The sequence below is a fragment of the Erythrolamprus reginae genome, chromosome 8 (genome assembly GCF_031021105.1).
Source record: "Erythrolamprus reginae isolate rEryReg1 chromosome 8, rEryReg1.hap1, whole genome shotgun sequence".
NCBI classification, from domain to species: Eukaryota; Metazoa; Chordata; class Lepidosauria; order Squamata; family Dipsadidae; genus Erythrolamprus; species Erythrolamprus reginae.
In genome coordinates this window covers 33,989,644-34,004,083 of record NC_091957.1, presented here as the reverse complement: position 1 = coordinate 34,004,083, position 14,440 = coordinate 33,989,644, and the positions used below count along the sequence as shown (strand labels likewise).

The 14,440-nt window shown below is 44.8% G+C and overlaps 1 protein-coding gene across 4 annotated transcripts in view; it reads left to right on the top strand.

Annotated features, from left to right (window-relative positions):
• STARD8 (StAR related lipid transfer domain containing 8) overlaps window positions 1–14,440 on the top strand; it is a 102,839-nt gene that overhangs the window by 71,283 nt on the left and 17,116 nt on the right. For 3 of the 4 annotated variants that reach the window (XM_070759631.1, XM_070759633.1, XM_070759632.1), the window contains 4 exons: window positions 1,331–1,385; window positions 3,906–5,242; window positions 11,970–12,143; window positions 13,763–13,922. In XM_070759631.1, coding sequence (XP_070615732.1) covers window positions 1,338–1,385; window positions 3,906–5,242; window positions 11,970–12,143; window positions 13,763–13,922 — 1,719 coding nt within the window. In that variant the 5' untranslated portion in view covers window positions 1,331–1,337. Of the gene's footprint in view, window positions 1–1,262; window positions 1,386–3,905; window positions 5,243–11,969; window positions 12,144–13,762; window positions 13,923–14,440 lie in introns of those variants that run through there. The other variant, XM_070759630.1, reaches the window with a different exon arrangement.

Sequence of the window (14,440 nt, the reverse complement as noted above, 5' to 3'; positions counted from 1 at the left end):
GATTAGACCCGTGATGGCGAAACTATGGCACGTGTGCCACAGGTTGCATGCAGAGCTATATCAGAGGGCACGCAAGACTTCGCCATGTTTCAGTTCCAGCATGCATCCGTGCACTGGCCAGCTGATGTTGGGCCTTGGGAAAGGCCGTTTCATCCCCCTGATTCTTCAGGGAAGTTTCCTTGAAGCTCCAGAGTGCAAAAAACCTGGAAGTTCAGAAAAACACACTTTAGGTATAAGGTATAAGGGCTTTTAGTCTGTTTTGAGATTTGTACCAAGAGGGAAGAGGGCACTATGGCTTTGATATTAAGATTATAAGATGCTAAAGATATTGTTTTTTATTAATAGGTTTTTTTGGGAGGGTATAGAAGGTGATTGGTCAGTAAGCATTCCCTGTGCCTCCACACTTCCTGTCGCTGATAGCTGGAGGGATTGTGAGGGGAATGTTTATGTTCGGATAGAGGCAGCTGGCAGTGGGCCGGATAAATGACCTCTGCGGGCCGTATACGGCACACGGGCCGTAGTTTGGGGACCCATGTTTAATTTCCCCACGGCACACCAGATCATGTCTCATGACACACTGGTTGAAAAACACTGGAGTAGTAGATGCTTGGAACAAACTTCCCGCAAACGTGGTTGGTCAATCCACAGTCACCAAATTGAAACATGCCTGGGATAAACATAGATCCATCCTAAGATAAAATACAGGAAATAGTATAACGGCAGATTTGATGGACCAGGAGGTCTTTTTCTGCCGTTTATCTTCTGTGTTTCTATGTCTCTAAAAAGCGAGGCCATAATTTAAAATACAGATCATGAAGGTCAGATCAGTGGACTTGGGTGGAGAAGGTTTTACCAAGTCCTGGGGGGCTTTTGCTTATGAAAACCAGAGTCGGCCTGCAGTCCAAGTGTCCCTTTCAGCTGAATCAAGTGGCTGACAAGGGCAGCAGCCTTCTCTGCATCTGGGGCTTAGAAAGCCTTTGCTGGCACCAGATGAAAAGACCTGCCAGCGACACCAGGAGAGGCTTGAAGCTTCTGGCTCTGGAGGGTGAGAGGCCCTCGAGTTGGCATCTCCTTGCAGTGGGGAGGGACACGAATCCAGCCCACCCCATGGGAATGAGCCTGCTTTGCTCAAGTGTTTGAGAGAGTGTGTGTGTGTGTGTTTGTGTGTGTGTGTGTGGAGCCTCGCGTGCTTCCGTGATCACCAGCTGTTTGCGTGTCAAGTGACAATGGCCTAAAACAAGGGCTGCTTGTTTTTAAATAGCATGACCAACCTCACACATGCCGCCGGGGCTGAACAGCCGCGTGAAATGGATCTCTGCTTTGCTTGCAGGAGGCTCATGACTCTGAACCCGATGAAGCTGGAAGCCCACTCTCAGCAGAAACAGGTAAGCTGCAATGTGGGGTACAAGCAAGGTTGGGATGGGGCAGGGGATGCAGCCCACCTCCTGGGAAGAGCTGGGCACAGGGTTAGTCCAGAGGGGAGCATGCTGGTGGTCCTGGCCCCCATCCCCTGGCTGCTTCCCTCCCCGGGTCCTGTCCAGATGCCCTTTGAGCTGACATAAAGGACGCTTTCCTAGAGGAACCCCTGGAGAGCTCAGCTGGAGAGTCCCGGGCGCAGTTCTTGAGATCCCGCAAAAGAGAAGTCCCGGAGTAGAGACTGGGACAGGCCCCGCAGGGAGAGGTGGAGCTCAGACACAGAAACTAAAGCTGTAGTTGCTTAGATAAATTACATCATGCCTTTTCGCTGACAAATAGGGTTCCTGCACATATTTTGTATTTAATTTCATCTGAATCCATCGATTTCAACCGCAGCAATACACAAGCATGTAATAAATTCAAACTCAATGTAAACTGCTCCAAACTCAACTGCAGAAAATACGAGTTCAACCACAAAGTGATCAGCACCTGGAATGCACTACCTGGCTCTGTGGTCTCTTCCCCAAACCCCAAAAGCTTTAACGTTAGACTATCTACAGTCGATCTCACTCCATTCCTAAGAGGTCTGTAAGGGGCCTGCATAAGCGCACCACTGTGCCTACCATCCCTGTCCTACTGTCCTATTGTCCTCTTTGATTGTTACTTTTTATTTATGTTATGTTTTTATGAATTACTATTATCCTATACATGTTTGACAGATAGATAGGTAGGTAGGTAGATAGATAGATAGATAGATAGATAGATAGATAGATAGATAGATAGATAGATAGATAGATAGATAGATAGATAATCCCTGAAATTGCACATCACAATACATTGAAACAAACATGCTGGGGAACATGACTGATAACCCCCCTAATTAAGGTTAGCGCTGGCCAAATTTAATATCCAAATGAATGATTTAGCTCAGTCTTCTATCCAGGTTAAGATGGTTATGTAAATACAGCAAATGTGGCAAACAATTCGTAAAATATGAAAGTGAAAAGAAGCCAGTTCAGTCAGCCTAAAATTGATCTAGAAAAAGGAGCTACCGGCGGGAATCAAACCAACAAAGAAGGAGGCAGGAAGGTTAGGTTTAGGGTAAGAACATAGAACAGGATTGGAAGGGACCTTGTGGGTTTTAACCTTGTGGCCAAATTCTCATAAAATTCCTGTATTTTTAATATGAAGTTTTTAAAATTTAACCTGAGTCTCCCTGTTGCCAGAAAAGTACATGAACATCCAACCTCTGTCTTTGCCCTAAATCATGATCAAGAAGTTTTGAGATCACTTTGATAGAAAGAAAACTAAAATGAATATAAGTAAATCAGGATTAGGTTTATTGAGTCCTTCAGGATTGGGCAGCATAGAAGTCAAACAAACTAACAAACAAACAAACAAATAAATAAAATTGTGTGTTTTCCCCTTTCAAAAGCATCATCAATTTAGTTGGACTTTCAGTCATTCCTATAAATTTTTTTACCTCTTAAGGTTTTGCATGAATGGTAAGTGATGGACTGAGTAGTCCAGGAATGTCACACTCAATTTCATTGAGGGCCGCATCAGCCATGTGTTTGACCTCAGGGAGCCAGGATGGGTGTTGGCAGCTTAACAGCACTCATGTCAGGGGCATCTGGGGTGACCCGAATGCTCTGCCAATGAAAAGAGCTTCCAGTTTCTGTTTCTGGCTGGGACAGCCTCCTGTAACCCTCTTCCGGCAAAAATAGAGCTCAGGAGGCCTGTTTCTGTTGGCAAAGGGTTGCAGGAGGCCATCCCAACCAAAAAATGGAGATTGAGAGCCCGGTTTTGGTGGTAGAAGCACCACGGGCTGGTCCTTTGCTGTTTCCAGGGTGTCCCTGTGGGCCAGATCTAAGCCCTACATGGCTTAGGGCCTTACTATTTATGGAACCGTCTCCTGCCACATACCTCCTCAAGGCCGAGTCTTCGGAGATGGGCGGTATACTAATCTAATTAACTATAAACTATAACTATAAACTATTAGATCGCACAGAATCAGCCTCCTCCAGATCCCATCGACTAAACAATGTAGGTTGGCAGGACCGCAGGGGAGGGCCTTTTCTGTTACTGCCCCAACTCTATGAAACCAAGTCCCCCACCTCCCCAATGTTCACACTGCTCCCACTCTACTCACTTTTTGAAAAACTGCTAAGACCTGGCTTTGTCGACAGGCCTGGAGGCCATGAACTCTAACATCTGACGTGCCCAAATTATGTTTGACTGGTATGTATGTTTGTTAGATTGGGGTTTTGGGGTTTTACAATGGGCGTGTTTGAGTTATAATGGGTTTTTATTTACTGTTTGATGTTTGACTTCTTTTTATTATTGTTCTATTGTATTTTTTATTGTTGTAAGCCACCCTGTGTCCTACGGGACTGGGCGGCATAGAAGTCGAATGAATTAAATTAAATTAGAGCAATCCTTTCCCCACCCAGTTGTCCAATGACTCTTGATTTCTGTGCTTGGTCTAGAATGAAGACTTGGATGATGAAGACTTCTGTGCTCTTGGTGAACGATGGGCCTCCCAAAGAAACCACAGAGGTTGGTCCCAAACTGACTCAGAGGAACGACTTGGAGCAATCTTGCAGAGAGACTCCATGATGACGAAGTTTTCCAGCCAGGAAAGTGTCCTCACAGACCTGAGTGCTGACTTGGAGGCCATTTCCCTCCATAGCACGAGCAGCGCTGGTGGGGCCTTGGCTCTTGGGGTTATGGCACCCCATTCGTCATCCGTTCAGAACTCCCCAACTCTAACTGACTCTCCTGACAGCTTGAGTAACCATTCTCCAGCAAACACATCTCCAAAGGAAAAGAGCAAGGAAAAATCCAAGAAACGTCAGATGCGGAATTTCCTCAAAAGGATCGAATCTCTGAGAAAGAAAGACAAGGAGAAATTGAACTCCACTAAAGCTCCAGAGTGGGATAGAACTCAACTCTTGTCTGGTTGGAACTCATCAAAGGACCCCGGGGAACTGTCCTCTGGGACGCAGGTCGTAGTAGGAAATGAAAAGCTGCATTCGTTCTATGGCGGTAAGACAATTTCAACAGGTGGTCGGACTAACCAGGGTCTGGCCTCAGTTAAAAGCAAGCTGCAACATGAGCCCAAATACGGTAGTATTTATTTAGAGGATTATGAAGCAAATCTGAACAAGAAATGGGATGCCAGAATGTGGGATCATCAAATTGCATCAAATAAACAAGATTGTTTATTCCACATCCCAGGGGATTACAAGCGAGGCACTTTCCCCAAATCCCTCTCTATCGAAAGCTTGTGTCCTTTGGAGAGTGGCTGTTTGCAAGACTGGAAATCGACCCCCAAGGCCTCCAGTCCTTTGGCAGGTGGTACTGGCATCAGCGGTGGTATCCATGCGAGCAATTCTTCTCACGCCCTGGAACACCGACCAAGGAGGCCATCAAGCACTTCTACAAATAGCCGCACCAGCATCTACGATAATGTTCCTGACTTTGGCAGTGGAGATGACCTCTTTGATCTGGACCAGGAAATGATCTATGAAAACCTAGATGACATCCTGCAGCACGTTTGGGGTCTCCAGCAAAAAATAGAGCTCTGGTCAAAGGCAGTGAAGTTGGACATGGAGGACGAAAGCATTGGGGCGGAGGAAAGGGAGGAAACGGATTCTGCAGAGGAGCCCACCAACCTGAACTTGGAGAACCACTCCATGTCTGACATTGGCACTTCCACCAGCGACTTTGAGAGCACCGCCAACTCTCTGAACGAGACGGAGGAGCCTGAAACGAGGGAGCGCAGAGACTCTGGCGTGGGGGCATCGCTTACAAGACCTTTCAGGTAAGTCTGGGAAGAGGCAACTTTTGGGATGTAATTAGGAATCTCATAATCCTCTTCTCTCTCTAGGAAAGTCCGTCTGAATGCTGCTCAGGGTTGTGATGGAGTTATTTATTTATTTATTATTATTTATTAGTTATATTTCTATGCTGCCCTTCTCGAGGCAACTCAGGCAGGGGTACAACATTATAAATGGAACAATATACAGTATATAAGGAAATCTAAATTACTTTAAAATAATTATACAAAATTACTAAAAGTGTTAAACCCCATGTATAGCCATGCACATTCATCCAATTCAATCATTCATAATATCCGCTGGAGACAATCTCATCACTCACAGCCCCCATGCCCACCAGCAGAGGGGGGTCTTCAGAGCTTTACGAAAGACCAGGAGGGACAGGGGGTGGTGCTTATCTCTGGAAGGAGTTCATTCCAGAGGACTGGAGCTGCCACAGAGAAGGCTCTTCCCCTAGGCCCTGCCAGCCGACATTGGCCAATGGGACATGGAGAAAGCCGACTCTGTGGGAACTAACCGGCCGCTGGGATGCATGAGGCAGAAGACGGTCCGAAAGGTAGTCTGGTCCTGAGCCCTGTAGGGGTTTGTAGGTCATAACCAACACTTTGAATTGCGCCCGGAGACCAATTGACAGCTGGTGCAGCTCACGGAGTGATGTTGTGGGCAGATCTTGGAAGCCCCACTATAGCTCACGCAGCTGCATTTTGCGCAATGTATAGTCTCCGAACACTCTTCAAAGGGAGCCCCATGGAGAGAGCATTGCCGTAATTGAACCTCGAGGTGATAAGGGCGTGAGCAACTGTGAGAAGTGACTCCCTGTCCAAATAGGCCATGACTGGTGCACAAGGCGTACCCGTGTGAATGCATCCCTCGCCACAGCTGAAAGATGGTCTTCTAAGCTCAGCTGTGGATCGAGGAGGACGCCCATGTTGCAGACCCTCTCTGAGGGGGTACGGGTGGTGGACAGACAGTTGGAATTGTCCCTGGGAGGCAAAACCCACAGCCACTCAGTCTTGTTGGGATTGAGTCTGAGCCTATTAGTATTAACCTAGTTGTATAGCCTATGCCAGTGATGGTGAACCATATCAGAGAGCACGCAAGGCATTGCTCTATGTCAGCTCCAGCATGCGTGTGCGCACTAGCCAGCTGATTTTTGGCCTTTGGGGGGGCCATTTTGCCCTCCGGAGAGTTCAGGGAGCTTCCTGAACCCCGGAGTGCGAAAACAGCCCAACGGGAAAACTGGAAGTTTATTTTTCCAAACTTCCGGTTTGCCCATTTTTCACAGTTCAAGGCTTCAGTGAGCGGGGATGAGGGATTGTGTGCATGCGCAGGGAAAACGTGGGTGTGTGCATGCCTGGGCAGGAGGGAATGGGTGTGGCACATGCGAGCATGCTAGCATATGCACACACCTGCTTTTGGTACTCAAGTCAAAAAATGTCCACCATCACTGGCCTATGCTTTAATAAAGAGCAATAATAAGTTCTGATTTTTACTGTGCCAGTCCCCCCACCTAAACATGGAAACAGCTACTGTGTTTACCTGGCCCCTGTTCAGAATTGGGATCGAAGCCCTTCACTCTCGTTCAGTGGCCATTGATGATGAGGCCCCAGTGCTGTCTTTTGTGGGGGATTCTTCTTTCCTGTTTGTTCTGCAAATTCTCACAGGATATACTGTCTGTTCTCAGGACAGAAATGGTAGTTTTGGATACTATAAGAAATTCCGCAAACTTCTTTAGGGCAACGTTGAGATTTGGCAAAAAAGAAAACGACTATCTAAAGCTCAGTGTCATGAAAGATCAGTAACAGAGTTAATAATTTTGGGAGATTTAAATCTTGTTTATGAAAATTATTTATAATGGCGCTTTAATTGTTTATTGATGGATCAGAATTTTGTCCCAATCTGAAGGCAGCTTGAATAAATGTTCCTTCAGAGGCTTCCTGATTTAAATTCTTGGTCACATCTCCTTCGTAAGAGAAAGGGTGGCGCAGTGGTTAGAGTGCAGCACTGCAGGCTCCTTCAGCTAATTGCTAGCTGGAGTTCAGCAGTTCAAATCTCACCACTGGTTCGAGGTTGATTCAGCCTTTCCTCCCAAGATGGGTCAAATGAGGACCCAGATTGTTGGGGGAAAGTGGCTGATTCTGTAAACCACTTAGAGAGGGCTGTAAAAGAACTATGATGTGGAATATAAGTCTAAATGCTATTGCTATTACTAGCAATATTGCTAGGGGAAGAGCATTCTCTGTGGCGGCCCCGACCCTCTGGAATCTGCTCCCCCCAGAGATCAGAATTGCTCCCATCCTCCTTGCCTTTCGTAAACTCCTCAAAACCCACCTCTGTCATCAGGCATGGGGGAATTGAGATATTCATTCCCCCCAGGCCTATACAATTTATGCATGGTATATTTGTGTGTATGTTTAGTTTTTAATAAGGGTTTTTAGTTATTTTAAATATTAGATTTGTTATATGTTGTTTTATTTCTGTTGTTAGCCGCCCCGAGTCTACGGAGAGGGGCGGCATACAAATCTAATAAATAAATAAATAAAATAATAAATTTATTCCATTCTGGTTAATTTTTCTTTTATTGCATTTAATTTTAAAAGAAAATGCTCGGGTCTTAAAATTTCACTCAGGCAGGACCAGATGTGCAGGGAGAGACATTAGGCCCTGCTTCCTGCCTGGGACAGGATGTTAGGCTCTCAAATCAGAGGCTGCTTATCCTGAGCAAGACAGGTAAGAAGGCGCCTTCCAGCCCTCTACCCTGGATTCTCCTCCAGGACATTAGAGGGGAGGAAATTGTTCATTAAGGGCAGAGTCACTTGCTTCCCTTCCAGCTGGCAATGTCAAGTCATCCCACAGATCTCTGAATTGCCCAACTTACTCGTGATGCACAAGGAGACATGAGTTCCCTGTCCCACCCAACCTTGCATAGATCAGCGTGTGGTATTGCGCAAGCACTTCCTTATGGCTAGCCACAAATTACACAGAGCGCATGGTTCGCTTTGGAGCCCTTCTGCTCTGATATCCACTTGGGCTCTCCACAGAAGCACATGATCTGAAAGACGTGGAGCTACATCTGCATGAAATGGAGTATGAACACCTGTCCAACTAACCAAAATAGATAAAAAATTTACACCCAGATGTTTGTTTATTTGTTTATTTATTTATTAGATTTTTGATGCCGCCCTTCTCGAGGCGACTCAGGGCAGCGTACAACATTATAAATGAAACAACATGTAAAGAAATCTAAATGTTTATAAGAAAATATTATTTTATTGAAAGAGTAGTAGATGCTTGGAACAAACTTCCAGCAGACGTGGTTGGTAAATCCACAGTAACTGAATTTAAATGTGCCTTGGATAAACATAGATCCATCCTAAGATAAAATACAGGGAATAGTGAAGGTTTTCGAGACGAGATTGAACAGCCATTTGTCTGGAATAGTTAAAAGGATCTCTTTGAGCAGAGGGTTGGACTAGAAGACCTCCAAGGTCTCTTCCAACTTTGTTATTCTGTATTTTGTATTCTTTTCTCACCCTAGAGCAACACATGATTTTTTCCCCAATGTGGTGACTTCTCCAGCATCATGCACCAATTATAGGTTTCTAGATTTATTTAGTACCCTTGTGGGTTTTGAAAGTGATCTCTGTATGAGGAAGAATCATAAGGAGAAATGTGTCCTTTAGATGCAGCATTAAAATTCAGATTGGGTGTTTGGTGCCCTCTGGTGAGTTGCAATTATTATAAGAAATAGCATTAGCTTGCATGAAAGTAGTATTTTTTGAAACAAGTAGTTTTTGTAATTGGAATTATACCTCAATTTGAGGTTCTGCACACTAAATTAAAGATAACATTACATGGACAGTATGCACAAAAAGAAAACTCTTTATAAGATGGCTCATTGTAGGAAATGCTGTGCCTTCCCCTTTGAGCACAAGTGTTGCATGATCAACAGTTTGCTGTAAGAAAACATACCAGGTTAGCCACCATTAGCATCTATATCTCTACTGTGTTTTTTTTAATCCGCTGGTAATTCTGAAATTCAATAGAATGGATACAAATTATTTTGTGATCATAACTCTTTGTTGGACTAGAGCAGTGATTTTCAACCTTTTTTGAGCCGCGGCACATTTTTCACATTTACAAAATCCTGGGGCACACCACCAACCAAAAGGACACAAAAGGACACTCTAAGACACTCTCCTCTCTTTTTCCATCCCTGTCTCCTCCCCCTCTTGTGTGTGTGTGTATACATACTCTTGAACCATTTCCCAAAACAGGTGAGGGCTGGGGGGGTTTCTCTCTTATTTTTTGGGTGCTTTTTATCATATGCTTTAAATCAAGAGTCACTTCTCTCTCTCTCTTTTGTTTCTCTCTCTTTCCTCTCATTCTCTGTCTCAATCATTTTCTCATTTTTCTTTTTCCTCCCCTTTTGGCTCATTTCTCTCTCTCTCTCTCCCTTCCTCTCCTTTTCTCCCTCTCTCTCTCTCTTGCTTTCTTTCTCTCTCTTTCTCTCTCTCTTGCTTTCTTTCTCTCTCACTCTTGCTTTCTTTCTTTCTTTCTCTCTTTCTCTTTTCTCTCTTTCTTTCTTTCTCTCTCTCTTGCTTTCTTTCTTTCTCTCACTCTTTCTCTCTCTCACTCACTCTCTTTCTCTCTCAGCAAAAAGTTGTGAGACCAGAACCTGAGCTTCCTTCTTCGCGGCACACTTGACCATGTCTCGTGGCACACTAGTGTGCCACGGCACACTGGTTGAAAAACACTGGACTAGAGTATTTTTACACCATTCCTTGTCATCAGAAACATGGTTAAAAGTTTAAAACTAGATGCAGCAGAAAACGAGCTAGTTAAATTTATCCAAGCAGAATGTAGGCTAGGCTGTCTTGGGGAAAATAAAATGAAAACTTAAAGCGAACAAAGAAAGGAAATATGCTAAGGGCATGAATGCTGCTGCGGTGGGTGCCCAAGATTTTTCTCGCCAATTGCTGAGTTTTGGATTTTTTGGTTGAAGGAGAATGGGTATGGCGCCACTGCATTGACTGACGTTTGCTCTCTGGAATATGGTGATAAGGCCAAGTTTTATCTCTTGTCACTATACAGTTGAGAAAAGCCTCACCTTCAATCTTGAAACAGTCAAGAAATTCTCAGGTGGCACTGACTCTGTCGATTTTGTGTGCTTCAGTAAGCTCTTGGGCACCCATCGCCACAACATTCATACCCTTAGCATTCAAGTAGCATATTACATTGTGCATTTCGCACTTGGAGGAAAACAGAATGAGGACGCTCATCTCTAACCTTCACCACAATGCCACTCGATGACCAGCCCATTTCCGTTTCCATTCTTTGACTCTCTTGATGACATCGTGTAGTGTTGTTTATTCTCAAATCCATGTGCAAGTCTTTCTATCTTTGTCTTGAGCGTGTATCTTTCCATGGCTCTTTGTGCCACTCGTAGCTTTTTTTTTTATTAATCAATTGTGATGTTAGTGTCCATGTTTCACTAGCATATGCTAAAATAAGTAACGCACAGTGATTCTCTTCAGGCATAGAGGGGAGGTTGTCCTTGAAAATTATGCTTAGCTGCCAAATGCCTTCAAACCACATTTAACATGCTGTTCAACTTCCCATATTTACCACCTTTATTGTTTTCTTGTATTGTATCATGAAGTATTGCAGGCTAATTCTGCTGACTGCCAATTACTAGCAGTTTGGCAAATCGAATCTCAGTAAGCTCAGGGTTGGCTCAGCCTTCCATCCTTCTGAGGTGGGTAAAATAAGCACCCAGATTGTTGGGGGCAATATGCTGACTTTCTGTAACCTGCTTAGAGAGGGCTGTAATCAGAGGTGGGCTGCTAAGGTGGAAAGGTGAGGTGTGCTCACCCCCGTGGCTCTCAGTGCTAGCAGAGTCCGGTGCAATTCTGCTACTGCAGCTGTGCAGGTAGCAGAATCGCGTGCGGAGACACAGGTTCACCCACGTTTTGGTGCATGTTTCAGTGTGTGTTTTGGTGGGGAAGCAAACAAATATGGCTAAACATGGGCGCACTTGCGTCTCCACGTGCGATTCTGCTACCTGCATAGCTGCATTAGCAGAATTGCACTGGACTCCACTAGCACTCAGAGCCACAGGGGTGAGCGCACCTCACCATTCCACCTTAGCAGCCCACCTCTGGCTGTAAAGCACTGTGAAGTGGCATCAGGCTAGAATACCTATGGGGCCGCCTCCTGCCGCATGAATCCCAGTGACCGGTTAGGTCCCAAAGAGTTGGCCTTCTCCAGGTCCTGTTAGCGAGACTCTGTCGGTTGGCAGGGCCTAGGGGAAGAGCCTTCTCTGTGGGGGGCCCAGCCCTGTGGAATCAACTCCCCCCAGAGAGTTGTATTGCCCCCACCCTCCTTGCCTTCCGCAAGAGTCTTAAGACTCATTTATGTCACCAGGCTTGGGGCCATTAGATTCTTGTCCCCTGGCTGATGAATGGGCTGAGAGAAACTAATTGAATGGGAATGACTGGTTTTTTTATTGTTTTTAGTTTTAGATTTAATTAATTGGACCCAAAATCTTATATATTGTTTTATTATATGTTGTGAGCTGCCCCGAGTCCTTGGAGAGGGGTGGCATAAAAGTCAAACAAACAAATATAATTCTAAATGTTATTGCTAAGCAAATATATCTGATCCTTAGGTAAACCGTTGACTGCTTTTCTCCTCCTTCTCCCACCCCAGGAAACTCCGCTGGCACAGTTTCCAGAACTCCCACCGGCCCAGCTTAAATTCGGCTTCCTTAGAGATCAACCGCCAGTCAGCAGCTCAGCTCAGCCTCCTGCAGAAGTGCTCCCTTTTCCTCCTCACAGCCATCATGGAGAAGTTCTCCGTTCCCCACAAACAGTCCTGGGCCTGGTAAGTCCATTAGAGGAGAAGAGGGTCTTCAGGCCTTCACAATGGGTCCGTCAGCAACCAATTGCCTCTCCTAAGGAGCTATGGGGCAACTGAAAGGGGGGTGGGGTTTGAAGAAAATCAGGACCTTGATGCCATTGGTATGTCCCCCTTCTGGGGGGTGGGGTGGGCTTATTTTGGGCTCTCTTTTCCATGTGAGGCTGCCTGTGGTTCAAGGTGGCTCATAGAATTGTCGGGGTCGCGCAGCAGGTAGAGTGCTGTACTGCAGGCCACTGAAGCTGACTGTAGATCTGTAGGTCACCGGTTCAAATCTCATCACCGGCTGAAGGTTGACTCAGCCTTCCATCCTTCCGAGGTGGGTAAAATGAGGACCCGGATTTGGGGGGGGGGGGGTAATAGGCTGGCTCTATTAAAAAGTGCTATATATGTTGCGAGCTGCCCGGAGTCCTCTCTGAGGACTCCAGGCAGCTCACAACACATATAAAAAACATAGTAATGCAGCTAATCCAATTAATATAATTTAAAAATCCTAAAATAATTTAAAACATTCATAATCATTCATTATTAAAAAAATAATTTTTTTCTGCCGTCAATCTTCTAAGTTTTGGGATGTGAACCAAAAAATTTTCACCATCACTGTCCTATGTCATTGATTTTTATTGTCAATATATCCTTCATAATATGTCAATCTACTTCTATTGGTCAACTATTGGTTCTCTGGGCAAATACAAGTAAATTCACTCCTTAGTCTAAAGATTTCCTACAAACTCTCACTTATCTTTTTTGTACTCTAAGCAGGTCCAGATATTTTAATAATTCCTTGTAAAAGGCAGTGTCCCCTTTGGCGGCCCTTCTTTGAACTAGTCCCAGTCACTCAGGGTCCTTTTTGGAGCGGAGCACACAATAGTCCCGTTGTTGCACAGAAGTCATTTGACTCATTCAGACCTTGACCCAGAGAATTACTAAACTCTTGATGCACCAAATGGAGGGGCTAGTGTGTCACATCATGGCCGTGAAAACTCTAACAAAGGGTTAACCCTACACAGCTCCAGAATTGTTTGGGGCCCAATTGTTAAACATTTTTCTACTTCACCAACTGGACATGGAGAACCTTGTGTGGCCCTTTCAAAATATGACTTCTCCAGGACTCATTTCCTTAATTAAGATGGGTGGCATGGACATTTGATAAACACATTAAAACAATATAGAGCAATGAGCTAAAAAAATTTCCAAGCCAATGTGCAGAACTGATTAACATTTATCACAAATCTTTAGTTACTGAAAGCAAAGGTTCACATACTTTTGCCAGACACAAATACTGTGTGTAGCTTTGGATAATTTTCAAAAAACAAATGAACATATTTTGTTTTTCTCCAATTTATTTAACTGGATTCTGTATATTTCATTTTAAGACTTATGTGCAAAACAGATTCTATTTGGCGTCATATTTGTGCAGAAATGGGGCTCCAGCGAAGTTGGGTGGTCAATAAATTTAAAATATTGAAAACGTTTTAAGTACTACAGCTAGGATGTCCAACCTTGGTGATTTTAAGTCCTGGACTCAACTCTCAGAAATGCCCAGCCAGATTTTGCCTCCGAAGTCACACCCTCTTCTTTGACAGGACTGTTCCCAAGTTCATGAAGAGGAGCAAGCTCCCAAACTACAGGGGCAAGATGGTCTTTGGAGTCCCCTTGATTGTCAGCGTCCAAAGGACAGGACAGCCTCTGCCCCAGAGCATCCAGCAGGCCATGCGCTACATCCGAAGCCAGTGCTTGGACCAAGTAAGGAAACATACATACACACACACACTCATTTCTTGATGGATCTAAGGCAACCCAGGGAGGAAGGAATTCACGAGGAGACAGATGAAATATATTTAAATATTAATTGCTCAGGTTGGTAGTTAGGTGTTGGTTTAAGCTCCGAGCCTGGCAATTTGGGTGCAAACATTTCATCACCATTCGAGGAGACATCATCAGTGCTTTGAACTGTGCTCATCTATAAGAACACCAGTTTTTAAAAACCATTTTTTTGTGCACACTGCAATTGTCATGGATGTGAACCAGTTGTCCGGCATCCAGGTTTTGATCGTGTGACCACAGGGATGCTGCAAAGTTCTGGGTAGAAGAACAGGTCATGAGTCATTTTTTTCAGTATTATTGTGGCTTTGAACGCTCACTAAATAAACTGTAGTAAGTCAAGGACACTGCTTGTAAGTCAAGGACCTGCTCTGTGCTCTCCCGCGCCACAGGCATCTCTCGGCGTGGTGATGGCGCCTCGGGAAAGTCATGGCCTTTGG